This window comes from Syngnathus leptorhynchus, chromosome 5 (assembly GCF_054491065.1).
Source record: "Syngnathus leptorhynchus isolate UIUO chromosome 5, UIUO_Slep, whole genome shotgun sequence".
Taxonomy (NCBI): domain Eukaryota; kingdom Metazoa; phylum Chordata; class Actinopteri; order Syngnathiformes; family Syngnathidae; genus Syngnathus; species Syngnathus leptorhynchus.
This window is the reverse complement of record NC_141199.1, coordinates 11,992,437-12,016,426: the sequence shown is the minus strand read 5'-3', so window position 1 is coordinate 12,016,426 and position 23,990 is coordinate 11,992,437. Positions and strand designations below refer to the sequence as shown.

General features: G+C 41.4%; 1 protein-coding gene across 14 annotated transcripts; it reads left to right on the top strand.

Moving 5' to 3' along the window:
- Window positions 1-1,297: 1,297 nt before the first annotated feature.
- Window positions 1,298-23,375, top strand: rbm47 (RNA binding motif protein 47). 14 transcript variants are annotated; one of them, XM_085911358.1, is made up of 8 exons: window positions 1,305-1,693; window positions 2,236-2,379; window positions 15,756-16,623; window positions 16,710-17,037; window positions 17,341-17,364; window positions 17,737-17,946; window positions 20,050-20,237; window positions 20,665-23,375. In XM_085911358.1, the coding sequence occupies exons 3-8, from the start codon at window positions 15,787-15,789 to the stop codon at window positions 20,911-20,913; spliced, it is 1,836 nt and encodes a 611-aa protein (XP_085767484.1). In that variant the 5' UTR covers window positions 1,305-1,693; window positions 2,236-2,379; window positions 15,756-15,786; the 3' UTR covers window positions 20,914-23,375. The 14 variants fall into 14 exon arrangements, with proteins under 14 accessions (XP_085767491.1, XP_085767493.1, XP_085767492.1 ...); XM_085911359.1 differs by having other exon boundaries at window positions 2,232-2,379; XM_085911361.1 differs by having other exon boundaries at window positions 1,305-1,716; window positions 2,232-2,379.
- Window positions 23,376-23,990: the final 615 nt, after the last annotated feature.

The window sequence follows — 23,990 nt, the reverse complement described above, 5'->3', positions numbered from 1 at the left end:
TGTAAATATAGTATGGTTACTCATGCTTGTGCGTACTTTTGGTGAGGCCTAATGTTTTAAGTAAACAAATATGTGTTAAGTAAGCATTTGTGCATTGAGCAACACATCCAACGGCCTCTGCCTCCACCCAGCACAGAGTTCAACCACTCTGTTGAAACGTTAGTTCTCTGTGTGAACACATCTGACTCAATCTCAGTTTCCTATTCACACAAGTTCCCTACTGTGTGTGCACATTGCGTGCACATTGTGTGCGAGTGTGCATGCACTAACCTATGCATGTGTATGTGTGTTACTGCTCTAAACAGAAATCCAGCTTCCTCTCTTCTATCCCTCAGCACGATTGGTTGCCTTAGTGCTCGGAGAGGTTCCGGTTGTACTGGTCTCCATGACGACAAGGTGTTTGCAAAGAGCTGGAGAGAAGGAAGAAGGAAGTGCATGATCCCGCCCCACTTTGATTCCTGCGAGATCTTCAGGTAAGTAAGCACACACACACATGCACACACACACACACGCACACACACACACACACACACACACACACACACACACACACACACACACACACACACACACACATTGAGTTGAATGAAGGGGGAATGCGAGTGTTTGTTGTGTTGAAACTACTCTGCATGATCAAACATGCGCTATGACGGGATTAAAATAGTGATGAAGTGAAAACATATGAATGACAAGCAAAGAAAAAAAAAACACCAGTTGAGCCGGTAATTTTGTAGCATGCAGGGGATGCCCCTAGCAATTTGAGCAATGGTAGAATCATCAAACCAGCAAAGCCTTCTCTGCTGGCCTAATCAGGTTTTAAGTTGCGATATCACCAATCACCACTAGAAGGCAGGTGTTTTTGTTGCACTTTCACTGGGTCATGTACTGCCCTATATTACAACGAGAGGTCAAATCATTTTGGGCAAATTTGAATAAATCGTACCCTAATTCTGAGTGAAAGAAAAATATACAAAATGAGTTTTAAAAAGAGCAATGAGAAACTGCCCATGTGAGAATCCACCCCAGAGTCATGGGTAGCCATCTTCTCCCTGGGATCACATCAGGGAGTGAGAAATGTGAGAGTATGTGTGTTGTTATTCCTGAGAGTTCGTCATTACAGCGGGAGCTACGTCACGGGAGGGAACCCTATAGCATGAAGGCAGCGTGTGACGGTGACCTCGGCGTTGTAAACATCAGCGAGTGTGTAAAACTCACCTGTAGCCTTACGGGCATTGCGGTGGATGTGCTCCTTAATGAAAGCTTGTACTAAGGTGTGCTACTCTTAGGTGGAATGTTGCTCTGGTGGCTACAATTCAGGTTTGTGCCGTTAAGCACGCATACTTACACGCACACACACACGCAAAAGCACACTAGAACAAAGATTGGCTGGAGACACACACACACACGCACACACACACACACACACACACACACACACACACACACACACACAAGGATAGCATTTCCCATCCGGAGCGATAGCAGAGAAAGGAGGGCGGGAGGGAGCAGTGTTGGGGGTTTGGGCAGTCCCATTCTGGTTTGGTGAGTTTTGTGAAGGAGCCACTGTTTACACCGTACACAGGTGCAAAGAGAAAGAAGGATCGAGAACAGAAGCAGAAAAGCCATGGACGGAGAACAGCGGTGACTTGGGATCCACCTGAAAGCTGGAGTGACAAGTCAGCGATGGTGTGCTGTAAGGAAGGTTTTCTCTTCTCTGTGAGTGCTGCTGCTGGTGGTGGGCTGTGTGTGGAGGGGTCTTCTGATGACTTCCTGGGGTTCATTAAGTGTGCTGGAACTTTGTCCCTCTTTTTTTCCTCACCCTCCTCCTTTCCTCGCTTCCAAGGAATGCGGGGCTTATGTCAGTGAGAGTCAGGTACAGACTCACTAATTATCGTTGCCCTTACTCCCTCCATCCCTCCCTCCTTCAAATTCTGTACTCTCCCTCTCCCCTCTGTTTGAAGACCTTGTGGGCTCTAATGCCCCCGTCTCTCAAAAAAAAAAAAAAAAAAATCAGTTCTTGTCTCCTGCTGTTGCGTCTACAAGAAGTGCTGTCGTGACTGGAGCAGAGGCAAACAGAGGATCTGAGTCAGAATCCAAAAAAACGCCAAAAGAGGAACAGAAATTCTGGCTTGTCCTCTTTTTTTCAGTGTGCGCTTATTTGATACTTTGTATGATAGAACAATTCTGATTGTGCTCTTGGTGCTGGTGTGCGGGGGGGCCTCTCATTGAAGACAGGAGGTGCTTGGGCAGCCAACGAGAGACCGCACAGAACCTGACGGACGGCAAGTGAAGATGAGAACGTGACCCTGGACAGTGAGTCCCAAAACGTCGCCAGAAGAACCAAAGCACGCGAGACGACACATCCCTGTCATCCTCCAGGTGGGTGTCCTGCTGTGATGGGCTTATTTGGAAACATGTCTGTTTTCTCACTTGGGTTGATTGAGATAGACACAGTGGGTATCTGGAAGGACATTTCTTCAGCTGGTCCAGTGCTCACACTGACCCAGCTGACGGCTCTAACCTTCACTGCAAGGTTATGGGACAGCGACTGTGTTTATTTGTGCTGAGGTGTGTGTGTGTGCATGCATGTGTGTGTACGTGTTTCGCTGTTGTCTTGTCTCGTCATCTCGCCCATGTGTTTTCCCAAAACTGGTTAAGCAGGGCGCCACTTTAGCCTTGGCCACCTTGCTGATGTACAAACGAGATTTGCTCGTTCTGTATGTGATGCTGCACTTTTGAGGGGAACGGAGACGTTGGATGTGGTTGAGGTAACGGCGTGACTTTGGAGAAGTTCACGTGTGATAATGTGAGCTGTTTCCTTTTATCATTTTAGTTTTAAACGCTCGGGAAATTGTTGGTGTCAGTCCGGTATAGCGACGCAGAAGAGTTAAATCCAAAATTATTTATCACCCAAGCCACATTGCAAGTTTGTGATTATTTACTATGGGTATTGTTAAACAGGAAACGAAAGTGTCAGAATATGAAGCTAACAATGTAAATTGTTTTACAAGGCAAAAATCAATCAGTGATTTAGATGATCGGACATTGGATACTCTTGTATTACAAATTCACTTGTTAGTACTGGATTTTCTTTTCTTTCATTTCTCTTACAAAATGTTAGTTTCACTACTTCCTTGTATCATTCATCCATTCATCCCAGCTGAAAACTGAAATGTGGCTTCCACTCCCATTTTTCTATTTGTGTGTTAGCCTCCATTCCAGGCTGCTTCCTTGTTAATACTGTAAATACTTCCACAAGTGTGTGTGTGTGTGTGTGTGTGTGTGTGTGTGTGTGTGTGTGTGTGTGTGTGTGTGTGTGTGTGTGTGTGTGTGTGTGTGTGTGTGTGTGTGTGTGTGTGTGTGTGTGTGTGTGTGTCTGCGTGCGAGCGCGTGATCTGCGAGGTGCGTCGGTTGTCTCGAAGTACTGGTCAGACCTGATGACAGAATATATTATTTGAAAAACAGGGAGACTTAGTATCTCATCTCACAGGATCGCTACTCCATTGCAAAAGGGACACGGTCATCCAAGACAGGAATTCATATCTCGTGGGTTTTTTTTTCCTAAGCGCAGTATCAGCAATTGCCTTCGAGCCATATCAGATTTCAGGGAAGGAAAAAGAGCAGTTGGTATTAAAAGAAACTCATGTTGTAATATATACATTATATTTGAAAGAAATCTTGTCGAACACAGAAAAACAACATATTGGCCCATGTCACATGACTGTCACATGACTATCTCATGTTCACAATGGGAAACGGAACACTAAGTCTGCTTGTGTGTGTGTGTGTGCGTGTCATAAGCCTAATCCACTAAAAAGTTGCCCAGTAAAAGAAACGTGTGGTTGCAAGGGAGGAACTTGTTGGTATTATTGCGTTGTTTATGAAATAGCTGTAAGAAGATCTGATCAGATCACCGCTGCTCTCTCTCTGTTAGTGACAAACACACACATACCTGAAAAGCACAATGGTGGCATTCTTCTCTATTGGCCTCCCTCGGTAGCTCCTCGAATGTTCAAACCAGTATTTGACGCCAGCGTGAACTAATGTTTAATAAATCGTTGTTAACATAGACGCTTAGGGAAATGGATTAAGCCGATCCACTTTTTGTTTTATACATCAATCAACTGTGCAAGATGGATGGATGGTGTCACATTATAACATTTTTGTAAAAATGTGTAAAGAAGTCAATTGTTGCAAAAACTGGAGCTGGGACTCGCACACTAAATCTCAATTTCCACTTTGCATTAATGTGGTCCATTTCTGAGCATATTATCCCGCATGTCAATATCCTCATTCATCCTTGTCATGATGAGCATAACATGCTCTTGTATGAGTTCCAATTCAATTCTGCTCATAAAAAGGTTATTGCGCAATCTCCAGCCTCTGTGATGCACTATGCGCGTGTGTAAACAGGTGACATCCACCCATTGTGAAGGCTGCAACAACAACAGTCCTTCTCCACGCGTCCCACCTTTGACCCCCGGCGTAACCCCGGGCCACCTACTGTGGTGATACAGCTGAACCCTCCACTCTCCTCTTCCCCTAACGCTACTACCTCTGTCATCATGCTTGATTTCACTCCTCCTTTTGTCTCTTATTGGGATGGGACTTTTTAAAAAATAGTTTTAAATCAGCGCGAGACATATTAGCCTGCACAAATGCACCTGATTGGCCGATCTCACTGCATACCTGTAACTACACACAATGAGGTAGTTGTTTGAATTGCAGGTGAGGGAATGTGCGATTGTCAAGATATAACTCAAACATACTGCGTCAAACATGTTGAGCCACCTTAATACTTAAACTTAAATGACCACCAGCTTGTGTGATAAAGTCATTAAAAACTCTCCAAATCTACTAGGCTGTGAATTTTTTTTTTTTTGTCATTAGGGTGGACTTCTGAGCCAATGTCTGCCCATGCAACATTTAGAACGCATTTCTGGCAGACCATTCAGTTAATCCGTATATCACTGAAATTCATTGAGGGCCTAAACAAATTGATATCTGTCTCTTTCTATTGACTTGTTTCCCCCCGGAGCGTTTATAGAGGACCACCGAGACCAAAGGGAAACAATGCAGTGCACTTTTTCCATATTGGGTTTCACCAAAGACTCGAATCGCTACGTTATGTTACCATTCATGATTGTTATCCTCCGTCATCTAAGTTGCTAGGCGACAGAGGTGCGCTTTGTGACGCAGAGGTTGATGTCGGAAAGAGTTGTCTATCTGTCGACTTGATTGTCTTGTTCAACGGCTTAGTTTGGTCTGACAAAACAGAAGTTAAATTATGCCTTAAAGCCATAAAGCAACAATAGGTAACAATTAACGTCTGCCTTTAAATCATTTTGCTTGTGACATTGTAGCCTAATTAGGAGAATATTGTCTCTGTCATTGCGACAACTCTGGATCACCTACTTTAGTTTTGGCCCAACCAGGACCTTTGCCTTTGTTGCCTCTGCAGAGTTGCATGTACTACTTGTACAAATAGTTGGATGATAAAATAATTAATAAATGATAGCAAATTTAAAAAAAAACAGAGATGCTTTGAAGGCCACACAAATATAACCTACACATCTTGTTCACACGTTCTGAACAGTTTCAGTCCATCCTTCACGAGATGGAAAAGAGGTGGAACTGTTTTTCAGCCTTTTGTTTCTTGTCATAAAATCCCTATTTCGTGACACTGCTCAGGAGCTTAGTCATTGTGTGTTTAGGAATTTGTATTTGGAGGGTGTTAATATGGCAGTCCAACCGGCTTATTTATATCCTTCTTGCTTTGCCAGAGTGCCTGTGTATGTGCGTTTGTGGGTGCGACTGTGTGTGAAAAGAATCATCTCTCAAATAAAGAAAACATTTGAAGTTGAAGATTGCTTGCAACTTTACCTCACATCACACACAGCTTACATTCTCAGGGGATTAATAAAAGTGGCATTCTATTCAGGGGGGGGGAACACTTAATGAGCTTAACTTGGAACATTTCATGAATCTAATGCAAATTTACAAAATTAGATTGAGGCAAGTGGCAAAATGCCCCCCCGCCTCCTGAAATGGATAAAAACGGGAAAAAGCATTTTTTGACTTGACTTCCCCTTTACACAGTGGTGGATTACTCTTGTGATGAGGTACGGTTATACATTTATCTTCCAAACCGCTTATTTATTCATTCATTTTTACAATGCGTGGAGAGTTAACTAAAAGTCTTCATTAAACTTGTTTAATAGTATGAAGTGTCCCATCTTAACTGTTCACTTGAATGATTTGTCTCGGTGTTACTCAATTTGTCTTCCAATGAATGTTGGAGGATGTTGTGCAAACAGTGACACCACTATTTCAAGTTTAAGTTGTAAGAATAAGTGGTATAACTGCCATTTGGAATCAGCTCAGGTTTTTTTTGTCTCATTGCTTGTAGTATCTCTCATGGCTGATGAGTCATATGCATTTATTTGACTTTATGCTTTGTCTGACTCATTTAGCTTGCCAAACTTCTTTTTGATTGTGCTTGATCTGCCATTGGTTAGCCGCAAGGCACATGATAGAGTGTCAGCAGACAAAAGAGTAGGCAAAAGAGAACTCGGCTTTAATCAGGATGGAGAAAAAATATGTCAGCTCCCGTTTGAGGTGAGTGTAAGGCAGAGCGTCACTGTGATTGTGCTGAGTCTTTTTCGTTCATGATAAGCGGGGACATTGCGATTGGCTGACTCTTGCTTCAGGATGTGAGGTGAAACCTTTGAATGAGGAAATGTTACAACTGAACACACATTTCCCTTTTGGGAAGTGTTGTTTGGCTTACAATGTCTTTTTGGCATCAGCATGTTTTTTTTTAATTTTGCTGTGCACATGTATATTGTAGATATATGGAACTATTTGAGCAAAAAGCGAATTTAAGATTAAAAATGGCACCGCACGTCAAATCACTGTGTGGGTTTACAGCAGACCAGTATGGCCAGTTCCCCCATGTTTGATAGCTATCACCTCCAAGCCCGTGTCTCATCCACCTTCTTCCTATATTTGCTTCTAAAAAAAAAAAAAAAAAAATATATATATATATATATATATATATATATATATATATATATATATATATATATATATATATATATATATATATATATATATATATATATATATATATATATATATATATATATATATATATATATTAATGTGTGCTGTGTCAGTCTAGTCTGCACACATGAGCTTGTCTTGGTGTGTATTTCTGCTATTTAGTATCTCGGAATTGGGCTCTCCTCCGCCTCTTAAATGGCTTTATGACTTTGTTTGGCCTTCACTTCTAATTTCACCATGTTGACGGGAACACAGAATTTGTCCATTTGCAAACTTTGCTCTGTGTGTGTGTGTGTGTGTGTGTGTGTGTGTGTGTGTGTGTGTGTGTGTGTGTGTGTGTGTGTGTGTGTGTGTGCCCGAGAAAGAAAGAAAGAAAGAAAGAAAGAAAGAAAGAAAGAAAGAAAGAAAGAAAGAAAGAAAGAAAGAAAGAAAGAAAGAAAGAAAGAAAAAGAGAGAGGGAGAGAGAGAGTCAGAGAGGGAGAGAGAGAGAGGAGAATCCTGTCCTTCATTAACAGAGCCATTGGTTAATGTATCACTGGTACATTGGCAATTGCAGCGCACGTGATAACAGCGTTGTGCTTGTGCACTAAAAAAATGTTCAAGGTTGTGTTTAAAGTTGCACATGTTCCTTTTGTGTGTCTGACAAAAATGACTGGAATGTGATGTGTTTAGTCTTTATTGCAGATTGTCTCACTTCATTGTGTGTCTAAGTGTGCTAAAGTTAGGTCAGTGCTGAAAGTGAATTGTCAAAGTCACTTTGGATATCCGGCCGGCTTATGAGTGATCATTTTGTGGTCAATGAATGATCCACATCTGAAAAGTGATAGATATTGGGTATTTGATGGTGTTGCTGGAAACACTGTCAAGACTAGAATTTGCAAAAATGCAAATACATTTAATATTTATTTATTTATTTATTTATTTATTTATTTATTTATTTATTCATTTATTTATTTGCTTCTTGACCTACATTTTTTGATTTTTTTACATTGAACTTGTAAAAGGGTTAACATCTATTTAAAATGTTTACTCAGTTTAGATTTTGTCTAGTGTATGATTGATGTCCAGTGAAAATGATGCATTTATAAATTGTGCAAATATTTCATTTTTTTGGGGCCACTTGAAAAGTCTATGGATGGACTGTTTGATGGGGGAAATCTCAGATGTAATCAACACACTGAATTAATTCAGAGTATGAAAAATGAAAACAATAGCCGCTGTAATCTCATCACGTCTTTTGTGCTGCAAAATTTCCAGAAGCGAAACCTTTATCAGTTCAAAGCATCTTATTTCAAACCTGTTTAAATGTATTTACTTACAATGTGGACTTTAGTCTTACTGCACTGCTGACCAATATTGTTCTGCAGGTCATCTGTCAATGTTTAAAAAAAAATACTCTGGTTTACTCAGATTGAACTGTTTTACTTAAATGTTTGGGGGGGGGGGCATACTTAATTATCATTTAAGCACCAAAGTAAAACATACACATGAATTTGCCTATCAGTTATATATCAAATCACATTTTTTATAACATGGCACAACTGTCTTGTGGTTTCCAGGCTAACCCAGATAAGACATCGACCAGAAATCATTTTTATAGCTGACAACGTACAAAAAAAACTTTTAAACCTTTAAAAAAAAAAAAAAAAAGAACTTAGCTCTTGCGTCTTATAGATCAAGTCCTCTATGATTGGCATTCTACTGCTGTTTCTGAGATCTCTCGGATGCATTTGTCCATGTTAGAAGAAAACCTTTTGAACACCGTAGATTGTACTTGAAATGTTTCCAAACCACAAAGAAGACCCCTCTATCTGTTTCACTTGATCATTTTCATGAAAGCTTTTCTCAAGAGGTCACGTGTATGAGATAGTGCTGTAAACACATCTCCACGCTGACAAGCTTTTCCTTGATTGTTTCCAATCATCTCTTCTTGTCACACCCTTTTCTGCCCCCTCTTTATTCCTTATCAGCTGAGAGAAAGAATAAATAGGTGGTGCCTCTGTGTGTATTGCTGGAGGGTTGGTTGGGGGGGGGGGGGGGGGTTACCTGCACTAAACAGCCCCACCTCTCTTTTCTAGTCATTGAGAATGAGTAAACACAAAAGCACCTTTACTTAGCTCCACACTCTGTGCCAGAAGCAAGCAGGCAGAGATCCGCTCTGCTTCGCTGCCTCCCTCTATCTACCGTCGGCAAAGTCAAGAAGACAAACTCTAAACGCAGAGGTTGCATCTTGGACCACCTGTTGCTTGACATCTGTACTCCTCAGTGTGGCCCACAGGTACAGTGGTGACTTTCACCTTCAAGTCTTTTGTCTTCTTTACTATGTCTCTGAGCAGCCAATTGTCTCAATTTTAAAACTATCTGAAACATAGTGACATGGACATTATTTCGACTCGACATGAATTGTTTCAAGGCACGTTTCTAATGAAGCCTCAGTAAGCAACCGTTACAGGGTAACGGCTAAAACTACGTTCTTATTTGAACATGTAAATAATATATTGCAATGTAGAACGTTTCGCTGTATCGAGAAAAGTATTGCTTGTTGTCCTTCCTCATTTCACCTCATTCAGTCAGTGAGAAATAAGGAGTAGAACACCTGGAAGCAATGATGGATTGGACTGGAGGTCATTATGGCCATTTCAGTGAAACCAGTGGAACCAGTGGAGTGGCATGAGGACACTGTGCTATGACTATGTGTGTGTGTGTGTACGTGCATGCGTGCGTGCGTGTGTGCATCCGTCCATTCGTCTGTGTGTGTGTGTGTCCAGGCTATATATTTTGTAATCTGTGGACTTTTGCCCTACTAAAAGAGCTGTTTGTTGTGTCCATAAGTGTGTGTGTGTGTTGTGAAACAGTGTGAACTAGATCTAAGGGAAAACCAAACATGCCACAGAAACACTTTTGATTGGAATTCTCGGTTTCCACAGATAGTGACACGGACGTTTCAAGATGTGTTTGTCGAATGGGCGGACCAATGTTTGATGGTGAAGGGCGAGGAGTAATGTTGTAGGACAAAAATGCAGGAATGAAGTTGTTCATATTTCCTCGTTTAAGTCGTTGAACAAAGTCACAATTTAAGTGTTGAATTTAAGCGTTTCTTCCCAGTAAGTGACAATATCACCGTCAGCTCCAATAATTGTTTTAAAGTTGTTGCATTTGTCAGGCCGGCTGATTAACGCGAGGAATGTGTTTGGCCAAGAAGGCAAAACTCCTTTTTGTCCGAGCCAAAGCAAAATCAGCTTTATATTAATGGTGATGCATGTTGATCAAGGACACAAACTTCATTCTGCAACCTTTTATTAAGGTTTGAATCAAGGTTTAAGTGATTGCTCAATCAGATAATCCAAATGCTCTGTTTTGAGTTTAAAGTCTACAGTTACATTGCAATTTTTTTTTTTTTTTTTCGAGTGGCTCCTAAAGGCAGGGGGGCTCTTGAGGTAAATGAGCTGGAATCATCTCTCCGTGGTGAAGTGGGAACAGGCTGCGGGCAGTCGCACACACACTCTGTCTGACCTGAAATTCTTCAGGCCACCTTCACTTTTGAAGGGCTCTCGAGCTCCGAGGGAGGCCTGACGAGATCGTGGGGGGGAACAGTTAGTCCCCTCTTTTCTCTGTCTGTAAATCTTCCTATATACATCATGCCCCGCACCCGATAGTCATACTAAGTTCTGTCACAATTCTGTATGTACCCCCCCTACACACACACACACACACACACACTCTATTTGAGCTCGAGTGAGCCAGAGGAATGATGGTGGATGGAAGACAAACCGACCAGTGGAGAAATACACACATGGGACACTTTATTAAATCGCAGCTGAAGTACAATTTTATCAAAATTTGACACTTCTTGTACATCTCTTTACAATATGCTGGAATAGGGTAAAGCAAGTGGGAATCTCCATTTTAAATTTTGAGCATGTGTAAAAATGCTGACATTTAAGTTTTTAATTTCATTTAATTATGATGTTTGTGTATTAATAATCAGGTATAACCAGGAGCTCATCCTTATGGGTCATGGGTGACCTGCTGACTTTGGGTGAAAGGTTGGTTACACCCTGGACTGGTTAGCAGCCAATCGCAGGGTACCATGTGTGGACAAACAACCATTCAAACTCACTGTTACACCATGTCTGAGCATGGGTGTCAAACATAGGGGCCAGTTTTGGTTCAGTCCAGCCCAAGGAATAACTATGAAACTGAAAGAAAAATAAATTAGTTGTTGGGAAGATTTTTGAGAATTATTATGCTCATGTTTAAAATGTTTACAAACAGACGTGTAATCACTAGTTCACGGTAATTCATCATTATTTCAATTTATTATTTTAATTCAGCATTATATTGTTAGTATTCTTGATTGAAGCTGGGAAAACAGTGCACACATCTTGAAATTAAAAAAAAAGAAGTTTTTTTTATTTCTTCAAAAGTTCCAATCTCGCCTCACTGATGCTTTTTGGAAATCAAGCCCGCACAAAATGAGTACCGGTGCAACTATGCATAGGGAACAAGCACCATTCATTGACACAAACAATTATTATACGGACACATTGTAAACTTAACAATAGTTTTATCTTCAAGGTATAGTTTTAACACGTATCCTTCTCTTTACCTAATAAACATTAACTTTATCCAAGCAAATAAAAGGCTTGTCAAATTATCACTTGACTAAATTATCAGTGTGAATGTAGCCAGTCCTTCACTACTCCAGGGAAGTCGTCAGAGTGTTGACAGACGTATTGTGTGAACCTCCGCTGTGAGGACATCATGTGTCCTGAAGGGTTAGCCGCAGCTCCCACTTCTCCTTCATCAACTTGTTTCACTTGCTCATTCATTTTCTTGGAGAATGCACAAGAGACAGAAAATATGGTGTCATCACTTCTCGCTCCTGAATCTATATTGGCTCTTTGTTGTGAAGGAGATGGGGTTTGTCAGCTGTTATAGAGCATGTGTGGGATATCACAACAGGAACTTGAGTGTTTTGAGGCTGGTTCTCGGTGTCCTCATATGATTAGGAGGAAGCGCTTCCTGTAAAAGTCCAATGTGAGCCTCAACACAGCACTCCTGCAGGTCACGTCGCTCTCTGTGACCCTTTACACACGTGACATGCTACTTATTTACTTTCATGGATGACTTGCAAAACCAAACGGGCTCAGAGGCCAAGATACTGATTACAAGCACTGTTTTATTGCTGACTTTATTCCTGCCTTTTTGTCTGCTTGGCAGATTCTTGTATGTATGTGTGTGTGTGTGTGTGTGTGTGTGTGTGTGTGTGTGTGTGTGTGTGTGTGTGTGTGTGTGTGTGTGTGTGTGTGTGTGTGTGTGTGTGTGTGTGTGTGTGTGTGTGTGTGTGTGTGTGTGTTGGCTGTCCTTAAAGGAGAACAAAGTCATACAGTGACAACTTTGCCTCAGTTTAACCTGTTGTCCCATTAGAGTTTTTAGGTGCTTTTCTCATAAAGAGATATGCTCAAAATAAATCATTCATCTTGTAACAATAACAACATTTTAAATCTCATTTTAAACATCTCAGGTAAGGTTTCATTTCACCATATTGAAACTTTTCAACAAATGATCAATTCCACCCCCCTCCTAAAAATAGAGAGAGTTCACAGTTAACCATTGATGGTTCTGAAATTCAGCACATCCCCTTCACCCCAGATCACCTGATGCATGTCGTGATTCTGACTGGCTTGTGCTAATATCGAACTTTTTACAAGCGATCGCAGTGAAGTGGAGTTTTTTTTTGTTTTTTTTAGATTTCAAGCCATGATGACAAATTTTTTCGTCTTTTCCCTTTGTTCTTGGTGCTATTTCGACTTCCTTATCAGTTGTTTTCCTGGTCGTTAAGGAGTGGTGCCAGTTTCAGTAACAGCTGATACTCAAGCAAACTGCAAACTGTTGACCGACCACACACTGAGACTTTAATCTCACTCACTTGATTTCATCCCATCTGCTCTAGTTTGTCCTTCACTCCCTCTTGTCCTGCACTTGAGAGCATTTTTCTTTTTAGACAGAAACTACAAGAGCAAGTCAAGTCCTCTCATCTGGGGACTTTGTACCCTTCTTTCCCTCTCCTTCTGCTCTCTAGCTCACTTAGCTGCCCAGGAAGGTGTGTGTTGTTTGCTTAAAGTAAGCCGGAGACCAAAAAAAGAAAAAACCCACATGCCCAAAGACGCTCTCATCTTGTGCAGACAGGACAGAAATCATCCGGAAAACCCCCCCTCAAAGAACCAGAGGATGTTTCTATAAGCTTCCTGTTATTTTCCACCTTTCATTTTCTGCAACTCTAAGCAAAAAAAGACAACTTCATTTCCCATCAGCCATCTCTCCTTCCTTCTTTCTAACACACACACACACACACACACATCACATGAAGATTTGTACCTGTTGAAGCTCCACCCCGATCATCGCTCATGCTTGCAGTGTTTGTGTAGAGGAGGCCGGCCTGTGTGTGCTCAGTGCCCCGCTGTACCTGTCTCTCATGGAGGTGGACCAGCACTCCTTAGAGCAGACGGCCCAGCGGTGAAAAAGCAACTTTGGTAGCTATCCTCACTTCTCTTGTTTTTCATTCCTAATCTTCTTTATTAAGACTTCACCTTGTTTGTCTCTTGCTTCAGTCACTATGACATTTGCTCAACCCTGGAAGGGAAATTTAGAATTCAATTTTGACTTGAGGCTGTGTGAAAATGCAGCAATGTGTGTTAAAGTTTTTGTTTGTGTTTCCGTCAACGCTTGCATGGTAACTTGGGCCTGTTTGCATTGTTAATATCTGGATAGAAAATGAGATGTGCGTTGTTGTTGTTTTGCAAATACTCTTCTTTCTTCAATTTGTCAACAAATACTTTGGTTGCATCATAGTCATCAAATGGTGCAAAATAAAATAACTGATTGGGAACAGCTCAGTATGATGTACTGTGAACTACAATAACAATAATCATAATCATACAGTAATAAATGTCGCTGACTTTACGACAGTGATTTCAATGAAAACATATTTTGAAAAATAATTGTTTTGTTCAATGGATACCTTAGCAGAACTTGGCATTGTAATTATTGTAAGGCAGAATGACTGATAATGCCATAATGCCTTATTCTTTCTTCTTCCTACTGTGTGGAATTATTCATCAACGTCAAACCTTGTGTACAGACTATAAGATGACTTTATGGCCGAGTTCAGAGGATACTCGTAAACGCCTTTTCTGCACTCATAAAACAATGTGGTCCTCTATAACACATTGTTAGTACACACGTAGTCAGGTGCTTCTATCAATTATAAACATGTGGCTGATCTCTCAGAGCCATTGCAGTGACTCTTTAACCTGGCAGATTAGTCAATCAAGTCTTTGCCCTTTAACATCTCTCCTGATTCATTCACAACCTTTAACCACAAGAGCTGTTGAATGACTTGAAGGTTTAACATGATCCTGTTGTCATAAAATGGAGACAGGTCAGATTTGAGATAGTGTGTTCTTGGCTCTTTTTTTTTTTTTTGTTGATGTCTCGCTCTGATATATAGATTTAGGTTCGGAGTAAAGCTCACTTTTGAGTAAAAGCTACAATTTGTGGTGGTGGGTTAATCATTAACCTGTTGCCTCTCTGGCACAACACACACACACTCATGTGTCATGATTGGATTAGATTAATGTCACTACCGGTCCACACAGTCGGAGAGGTGGTCCTTCCTTGCGTTGTAATAATCCTTTTGACTGTTGTTTTTATTTTTAAGCTTATAAAAACTCAGGAACATAAAACAGTCTAATAATATGTCACTTTAACCTCGTCACACTCAGCTAATGAGTGATGATAGAAAATAAGCAACATCCTGTTTCGTCACTCTTGGCTCCCGCACCTTTGCATGAACTAAAAAAATCTCAATTCTTCTTCATGGCGATTGTAAAGTGTGTGTGGGTGTGTGTTTTGGGTGGGGTTGATGAAATATTGGGTCAGGTCAAATGAATGCTTGCGTTACCATGGTTTGCTTGGCTTTGCAGAGTTTCTACCTTTGTTGACTTTCTCGTGCTCACCATCAAATGTCCCAACAATCGAAAGACGCAAAGCACACAGTCGCACATAACCCACACACGCATAGTCTGAGATGATTGCTTGCCTCACATTGCGGTGATTAGAGACTCAATGCTGTGGATTTTTGTTTTCTGAATGCCACCAGTGTTAAGCAATAAGAGGTTTACGCTTAGGAGCCTGATTGTTCACTGTTCTTTTTATGGAGGTACAGTGTTCATAAAAATGAATGCAAGTGCACCTGCACACACACACAAACACACACATTACATTCATATTGAGAAGGGGAGTTAAATATCCAACACCTTCTTGTGCGCCAAACAGTGAAACGTGCATGGAGGTACAGTGCACATCAGATCAGTGGTCCATCCGGCCCTCCGTCATAGTAAACATGTGACCGAGCCGACCTCGGTGAACCTTGAACGAAAGTTTAAGGCTTTATGACTTGCCAATCTCTCTTATGGGGGTCAGAGATCAGAAAAGAGTCTTAAGAAGCGAACAAAACAGGGTTGTAAAACTACTGATAGTGAGGCAACTTGAGGATTTATAGATGATTGTCGTATTAAGCCTTACCTTATCTAGGTTTCCAATAATCTTTGTTTTGTTCAAGGATGCTTAAATGTATTTGACAGAAACTAAAGAATGATTTCTCTCAATCTCTCTGCCTTCCTTAGGCCACAGATCTAATTGGATGCTTTTGTCAGAATGACAGCCGAAGATCCTGCTTCCTCTTCAACCATGAGCAACAATACTGCCCCCTCCAAGCTGTGCAAACCCTCCGCTGCCTCCCACCACGCTCTCCTTGGACAGATTAGCATTCCGGATGGTATTGCAGGGACTCCCAATGAGGCTACACTGGTGGCCTTGATGGAGCGCACCGGCTACGGCATGGTTCAGGAAAATGGCCAACGTAAATACGGCCCTCCTCCCGGTTGGAACGGCCCATCCCCGCCGAGGGGATGCGAGATCTTCGTGGGCAAAATCCCAAGAGATGTTTACGAGGATGAGCTGGTTCCCGTGTTCGAGTCTGTGGGACGCATCTATGAGATGCGCCTGATGATGGACTTTGATGGGAAGAATCGGGGCTACGCATTTGTGATGTACACGGAAAAACACGAGGCCAAACGGGCCGTGCGGGAGCTCAACAACTACGAGGTGCGGCCCGGTAGGCTCCTCGGGGTCTGCTCCTCCGTAGACAACTGCCGTCTTTTCATTGGCGGCATCCCCAAGACTAAAAAACGCGAGGAGATTCTGGAGGAGGTCTCCAAGGTGACCGAGGGCGTGCTAGATGTGATTGTTTACGCCAGCGCTGCAGACAAGATGAAGAACCGTGGCTTTGCCTTTGTAGAATACGAGTCGCACCGTGCGGCCGCCATGGCCCGCAGGAAACTGATGCCCGGACGCATTCAACTGTGGGGTCACCAGATTGCGGTGGACTGGGCAGAACCAGAAATTGATGTGGATGAAGATGTCATGGAGACAGTGAAAATACTCTACGTCAGGAATCTTATGATGGAGACCAGCGAAGAAACCATTAAACAGGTTTGTTTCCCTGACAGTAGTCATGGAAGACTTCAGCTAATCACGTTGTTTCGAGAAACAATAACCGTGTTTTCTTTATCAACCAGGTGTTCAGTCAGTGGAACCCAGGTTGCGTAGAGCGAGTGAAGAAAATCCGTGACTACGCCTTTGTTCACTTCACATCCCGTGATGATGCCGTGCTGGCCATGGATCACCTCAATGGAACAGAAGTGGAGGGCTCCTGCATTGAGGTCACGCTTGCCAAGCCAGTTGATAAAGAGCAGTATTCTCGCCAGAAGGCATCAAAGGGCGTTTCTGCTGCTCCAGAAGCTCCTCAACAAAACTACGTCTACCAGTGTGACCCTTACACATTGGCCTACTACGGTTATCCCTACAACACACTCATCGGACCAAACAGGGACTACTTTGTGAAAGGTTAGAACACTTTCATTAGTTTCTTAATTTTTTCCGTAAATGTCCGTAGTTGCGGGTCTTGGGGAATCCAGTCGCTAAAAACCTATAATTATGTGAAGTTTTTTTAATTTAAGGGAAACTCAATCTTGATCAAGATAAACTTGAATTGACAAATGTCTGTCCTTTAAATGATTAAAGACAACAACTGGGTGATGATGTTACGAATGTTAATCCCGTTATCTTTGCTGATTGACTGAATATGGTGGAAGCAGGCTAATCCATCTGACTTTCAACAATCATTGTGTTTTGGTTTTCTCTCCAAAGGAACCTCATTGATACAGAACAATGGTAATTGCTCATTTCTACTTATTCTTTCAATGAACAATTAGCCTTCCTGCTATGTGACAAACTATACATTTTCTAACACCATCCCTTTCCTGCTGCGCTGTCTCCTTCCGCCATCTCATGGATGAATATCCACGACATGGCAGAGAACATCACAGAGCCCAGATACAATTTAGGACCCAAAACATCCGAAAGGGAATAACATGGCCCTTAAATACCAACTTAACTCAAACCAGCATTGCTTGTACCACTCAATTTTCATCCACACTGCAATGACATCTTCACCTTGCCCATTAGCCAGTTGTCTATCGCAAAAATTTCAACGGCAAGTCCCAAACTATTACCCCAGTAATCCCATTCCCCGTTGTATTCAAGCAGGTACTGTGCGAGGTCGTGGTCGCGCCGCCACAGGTAACCGTACCCCTGGTCCTCGGGGCTCGTACCTGGGGGGTTACTCTGCCGGTCGTGGCATCTACAGCCGCTACCATGAGGGTAAGACCAAGCTGTCCGAAAAGCCCTATGAACTGATGCCCAGTCTGGAGCTTGCTGCCTCCGTCAACCCAGTTGCCATCAAACCAGGCACAAGTCAGTGAGATAGACATAGCCATCCCTACCCTCACCCATCTCAAAAGCCTTCCCATCTGTTTCTTCTTCCCGCACTGTTCTTGCGGAGAATACAGGCATCGGTGGTCGTTGCACGTATTCCCGTAAGAACTCTTCCTCTCTCTGTCTTTTGTGGTTTAAATAACATCTTTGTAAAATCAAAATAATAGTTGTTGCTGGATGGACACGCTAAAGGACTGCTACTGTCAAATGATTCAAAGAATGAAATTGTCCTTTCTTGCGTGCTCAGATAGTAACTGCTGTTAATGCAAAAAAAATTAAAATTCGTCCTACGGATTGTTCAGACTGATAACAACATTCTGCTAATAATCTTGTAGGGGTTTGAAATTTGTCACGCCAAATCAAGTCAAATCACCAATCAAGTATGAGGAAGTCAGTTTGTAACAATTCATCAAAATGAGATCATGGCAACAGAACTGGTTAGGTAAGTTCGGTAGTTTTCGATCTTAAAAGATATTTCTCCACCAAAAAAAAAACAACGGAGTAATAGCAGATTTATCTTGATGGAAAGCATGCTTTCACTGTCAAGTTGGCACTTTTTAACTTTAAATGTAAGTGCAGCGTCATGCTGTCGAAGTACTTGCCATTTTCCAACCAGTCTCAATTGGCTCTTTCCCACGTAGATTTGTGAAACTAACTTTTGTCAAACAGGCCATCTGGAGTGTCAGGTGACTACAGTATGTTACCGGCTCACAGGGTGGCTGCATTGTAACCGACATTGCACGCTAACGTGGGAAAAAAATGGGATCCAGTAAGTCCGTTAATAGCTTTTTGCTGGCTAGTAAATTTAAGTCATTTCAGAAAATTTGAGTGATAATTCAAAATAAGCAATGAAACGAAATGTGAATCACTCAGTGCTGTTGTCTGTCTGAACATAGTTGTAAATAATATGCATCGAGACCTGTACTTCCATAACCTCTTATTCATATGTACTTGCAACTCCAGCCTTTGACTGAATTGTAGTTTCATATCTAATCAGACTCTGAAAATACAATTTTATTTTGTTTTGTTTTTTTAAAGGGGTGGCGCTCTGTGTCAATCACCTCACTGCAGTTTCAGTCAAGACTGGAATCAAAATTCTAAACCTTTTCTCAAGCTTAAGAAATGTTTTTCACTTTGTTTGTTACTATGCGTTCACTCTTCTGACCAAAAACAGGACCAGTAACACAAAATAGTAACAAAGCATTTGTTACTGTATTGTGTTCAGATATCATTTGTGGGACTTCCTGCTGACTGAAATGAATGACTTATGACGTCACCAATTATGAATAAAAACGAAAGCATTAACATTCATTCCAAAAGTACTTTCATGTGCCGAGTTTCCTTAAACTGTGGCCAAGGGCGCGAATTTACTCAACTGTAGAAGGTGCCTGTAAGTGGTTTGTGTTGGTTTTGCAACGGAATGTGTACGTAACTGCCAAGTAGTTCTTTTATTCTTGGCTCCTTGACTTGTGTAACCATATTATAGATGCAGACGTCACACACCTCGAGACACTTACTACACTATTATAACTTCTAAAATGCAAATTGTAGAATAAATACCAAGCCACTGATGTATTCGTACATTAATGGGAGCGGCACAAGCTCTGGCTTCAACAGTATACGACAATGACGCAATGTCCGCTCCATCACACAAACGATACTTCACGTACCACATACACTTGTTTCTTGTTGAACTAATATTGCAAGATTTGTTGATTGGAAGTTTTGTTAAATGTTAAGTGAGCCGGGGGGTGGACTGTTTTCAGATCACAAGATCAGCCCGGGATTGAAAAAACTTTTGTCCATCCCAAAAAAAACAACAACAGAAAAGATGCAATGGAGTTAATTCACAATTGAAACCATTCTAAAATTCAAATACCACCTGCTTGACTTATTCTTTCCTTCTAACATTCTGTCCTTTAGCTTCTGTAGCATTTTGTGTTTTAATCAGTGTGTCTTTTTGAGCATGGGTGGATGTACCGAATGTGCTGGTCTTCTGCTGTTAGTCAGATGCCACGTCGCGTCCTTCTATACTATTTTCTGTGATCCCAAACAATCGCTCACGTCTATGTCCATCTGCAGTGGCATTGCCAACTCTGGCCGGGCAGTACCAAGTGTTCAGTGCGGCCCCTGCGGCCAAGCTTATGGAGGAAGGCAAGGTGCACGCAGTGGAGCACCTTATTAACCCTCTGGCCATGCAGCACCCTGAACACACCACGGCTCCCGCCGCCGCCACGGTTCTGCCGGTTTCCACTCCTCCACCTTTTCAGGTACGTGCGTCATCTCATAAATATGTACAAATGAAGTACCTATTTCCTTGATCGTTTATTGTTAGACTTCCTTCTATTTGAAGAGTATGCAAATAATGATGCTAGATTATAGTTGACATTGTTGCAAAACATTGTTCATCACCAACTGAAAATCATAGGTGCATAAAAGCATCACATAGTTGAATGACTAAAGATTTTTTTGTCATTGGATATAATGTGATAATAGTCAAGTTGCAGTCAATGAATCAAGTCATCGATTTTTTTTTTTTCAACACAGTACACTGGGCCATCTATTTGAAATCTAGAGTACTTAGACAAACGTGCTTTAGTGGGCCACTTACAATGATGTAGCGGGCCAGATCTGGCCCCTCGGTCCTTGAGTTTGACACCTGCCAGTTTTTCATCTTCTTTGGCCTTCATTCCCCAGGGTCGTCCAATCACTCCCGTCTATGCCATGGCCCACAATGTGCCGCGCATCCAAGCAGCCGGTGGCCTGTACGGCGCAGGTTACGTCCCCATCACAAACTATGCGGCCAACACAGCCGCCCTGGCCGCCCTGCAAAAGAACGCAGCAGTTGCGGCCGCGGCGTACGGAGGCTACGCCGGTTACGCCGTGCCGCAGGCTTTCCCGGCCACAACCTTCCAGCTGCCCATCCACGACGTCTACCAGTATTGATGTGTGGTGGCTCGGCCCGCGTGAAGTAAACACCAGCGTTATTCTGCCTGTGACTGATCCGCCGCTGTGACTTCTCGACAGCGTGCATTTAAAGTACATACCTGTGGACTCAGGTACTCTCTGAGCAGACCCAAAGTGCGCGTGACCCATGAGGAAAACAATTATGAGCACACATGGTGGAACCGTGTGCCCCAACCCATTGGCCTCGTTTCATCTTAAACCAAAGCAATTAATGACACACTTGATTATGCAAATTCGATGGGGCGATCTTCTGATGGAGGAAGTTTACTTCTGTGCGGAGGCAGCCTTCTCTCAACTGTGAGCAAAACTAACAAAAACAACACCACCTTGTCACTGACCCACGGCCACATCATCAGGTTGCTATGGCAACAAAACCCTGAAGGTACATTCAAGTATTTATAAAGAGAAGACATATATTTAAGGTTCTATTACTGTAGGTTTAGCTTTGTATTTTAGGGGGTAAAAATAACCTTTTTAAGGAAAAGTGGGGGAAGAAAAGTTCAGGACTACTGACATGAAAGGATACCACTGAAGCCGGCTGTTTTGCATATACTAATGAATGTTTAATATTTTTTTTTCCCCACTAGTATATTTTAGTATTTTTTTCTTGTTGAGTGCTATCGCTGACCGTCCATGCTGATTGAATGTTTATGCTTCAAACACATATGCCTGTTTGGTACTTATTTGGCTCATTTAGTTCTATTTGTGTTGTTGTGGTTCTTTTTCAAATGAAGGTTTTCAAACGGTTTAACGGCCTATAACTAGTTTGCTCGTTTCAGTGTCGCTGCTTGAACTATTTGAACTCACTTCGTGCCTGATTTGAAGAAAAGTCCCCAGTTGTTTTGTTTTTTTTGGACAGATAATAAGCAAACATGTATACATTATACATTTTCATGTCTAAAAATGGCGACATCACGTATATGTTTTATCTCACTGGGGACTGAGACTGAATTTTAGAATTAATGTTTGACTCGTGAAAGGTGAACAAATATGCAAAGAGGATGGAGGCCTTTTCTTTATGGACATTAGCTTATGTACACTGCAGTGTGAGGATATTAAAAAGAGGCTTCACCATGGTGCCTTGCACATACCTTTTATGCCACCCTGCTCTGTTTTTTTTTTTTTTTTAAATCTTCCACTGTGCCTTTCATAATAAAATCTGAAGTGGAAAGATTCTTAAATGGTTCCAGACTTATATGACTCACAGGTCTGGTGAATTTGCAGTGTTGCAGTATTGGGTTAACATCACAAGGCTACCTCCACCATAAAAAATACTATCTTCATTTCTTTACCCGGAACAGACGAAGAGATACACTCAGGCTACTTGACACACAAAAAAAATCCTGGGTTGTTTTCCTAGCCCACTTGCTGTGGTGCTGTGGATTTTGAGCACACTGGGTTACTTTTACCCAAGGTTGCATATTTTGACTCTTGGTAGCTTTAACTCATCCGTATGGATAGTTCTTACCCCATGTTGGATCAAAATCTTGACCAATATTCTGTGGAAAATAGCCCTAGCATTGGCTCAGTTTCTTTTGGACCCAATGCTGGGTTTGCTATTTTACCCACTTTGGGTTATTTTTAAGAGTGCAGAGTCAGTTCTCCGTGGTCACAATGACGAATGTTTTAATAGGCACTTTTTAAAAAAAAGTCTGCACGTGTGATTTCAAACTGGAAACAACTGGAGCAATGCAGACCTAGTGTTGACCTAAAATACGAGTTTTCAGTCCCGCCAGCTCGCAGTGGTAAGCAACCACATGACAGAACAGCCATTTTGACCGGAGTGCATTATCTCAACTCTTTATTGTTATTATGAAGGACAGCTCATCAGTCTAAGTCGGGGTTTTCCAACACTTTTTCAGATCACGACCAGTTATGAATTTGACATAGGTTAAAAAACAAGAGACACACAAGTCATACTCACCATTTTAAGCCCATAATTGGTGATGACTGCTTTTATTATTTTTCTTATATAATGACAAAACATTGGGATATATTTAATTAATATATGCATTACATATATCGTGTATGAAGTGAGAAGAAAAGGTCTAATATATTTGAAAACTTTTCTTTATTAACATTGTTAGAGATTTTTCAAAGGTCTGAGTAACAAAAGTAGAGATGTTTTTTTTTTCCTTGCCAAAGTGTCCAATAGTTTAACGCATTCAACTTATTGTATTGTGTGATGTTCTTTTTTTTTCTCCTTATTTTTTACTATTTTGAACTGGATTAGGTGTTTTGAGTGGGTCTTTAAGCTTCATTTTATAAGCCAGGACAACAACTTTGCAGTGCTAATTAACAATAGTGTAGTTCAGTCTTGGCCAAGCTATAAAAAGTATGGACCAACAGCCATTAAAACATGTTTGACAAATGTCACTTCCTGGTTGTGCATCACTCCAAACTGCTTTTTTTTTTTTTTTTTTTTTCATTTGCTTGCATTTCATCCACACGACAACACCGCTCATTGGTATGGAGCTGCATTACACAGAAGACTAGTTTAACCATAGTGTCTGTCACCATACAAACTCTTAGTTTGTGCCTTATTGCCAACATGTGCTTTACCTTTGTAGACCTATGAAGACTGACTTCTATCTGAGGGGTTGTATTAAAAATGCATTTTTTTCTTCCTTGTTATATTTATAGTAAGAAATAGATAAATAAAAGCATTTTCAAAAATAATTATGTGTCATTGCTTGGTATGTGGTCATCATCATACTTTTCCTGTTTTGCCAAAGAACTGTGAACTCCCTAGTGATATTTTGATGCCCCTGCAAATTTTTCAAATGTTTTGTATAAAACTTTTATATCAAAACATGAAACGTTCCACACTTGTTTTTGTGCATTCAGTTGTGGATTGCCTCTTGTACCCTTTAATTGGGGCAACAATTGCTGTAGGAAAAAAAAAACTACAAACTATGATTGCCACACTTTAACTTTTAACAACGTAATTGTGGAAAGTTTTTTTTTTTTTTTTAAATGGTGGAATGAGTAGCGGTCATAAATGTTTTGCAAGACAGGGGACTTTGGCACTAACCTTGGTGAATGGACACACATCC

Coding starts and splice junctions, on each gene's coding strand:
- rbm47 (XM_085911358.1), top strand. CDS start 15,787: ATGACAGCCGAAGATCCTGCTTCCTCTTCAACCATGAGCAACAATACT. Junction 16,624..16,709: donor GCGAAGAAACCATTAAACAG/GTTTGTTTCCCT, acceptor TTTATCAACCAG/GTGTTCAGTCAGTGGAACCC. Junction 20,238..20,664: donor CCACTCCTCCACCTTTTCAG/GTACGTGCGTCA, acceptor TTCATTCCCCAG/GGTCGTCCAATCACTCCCGT.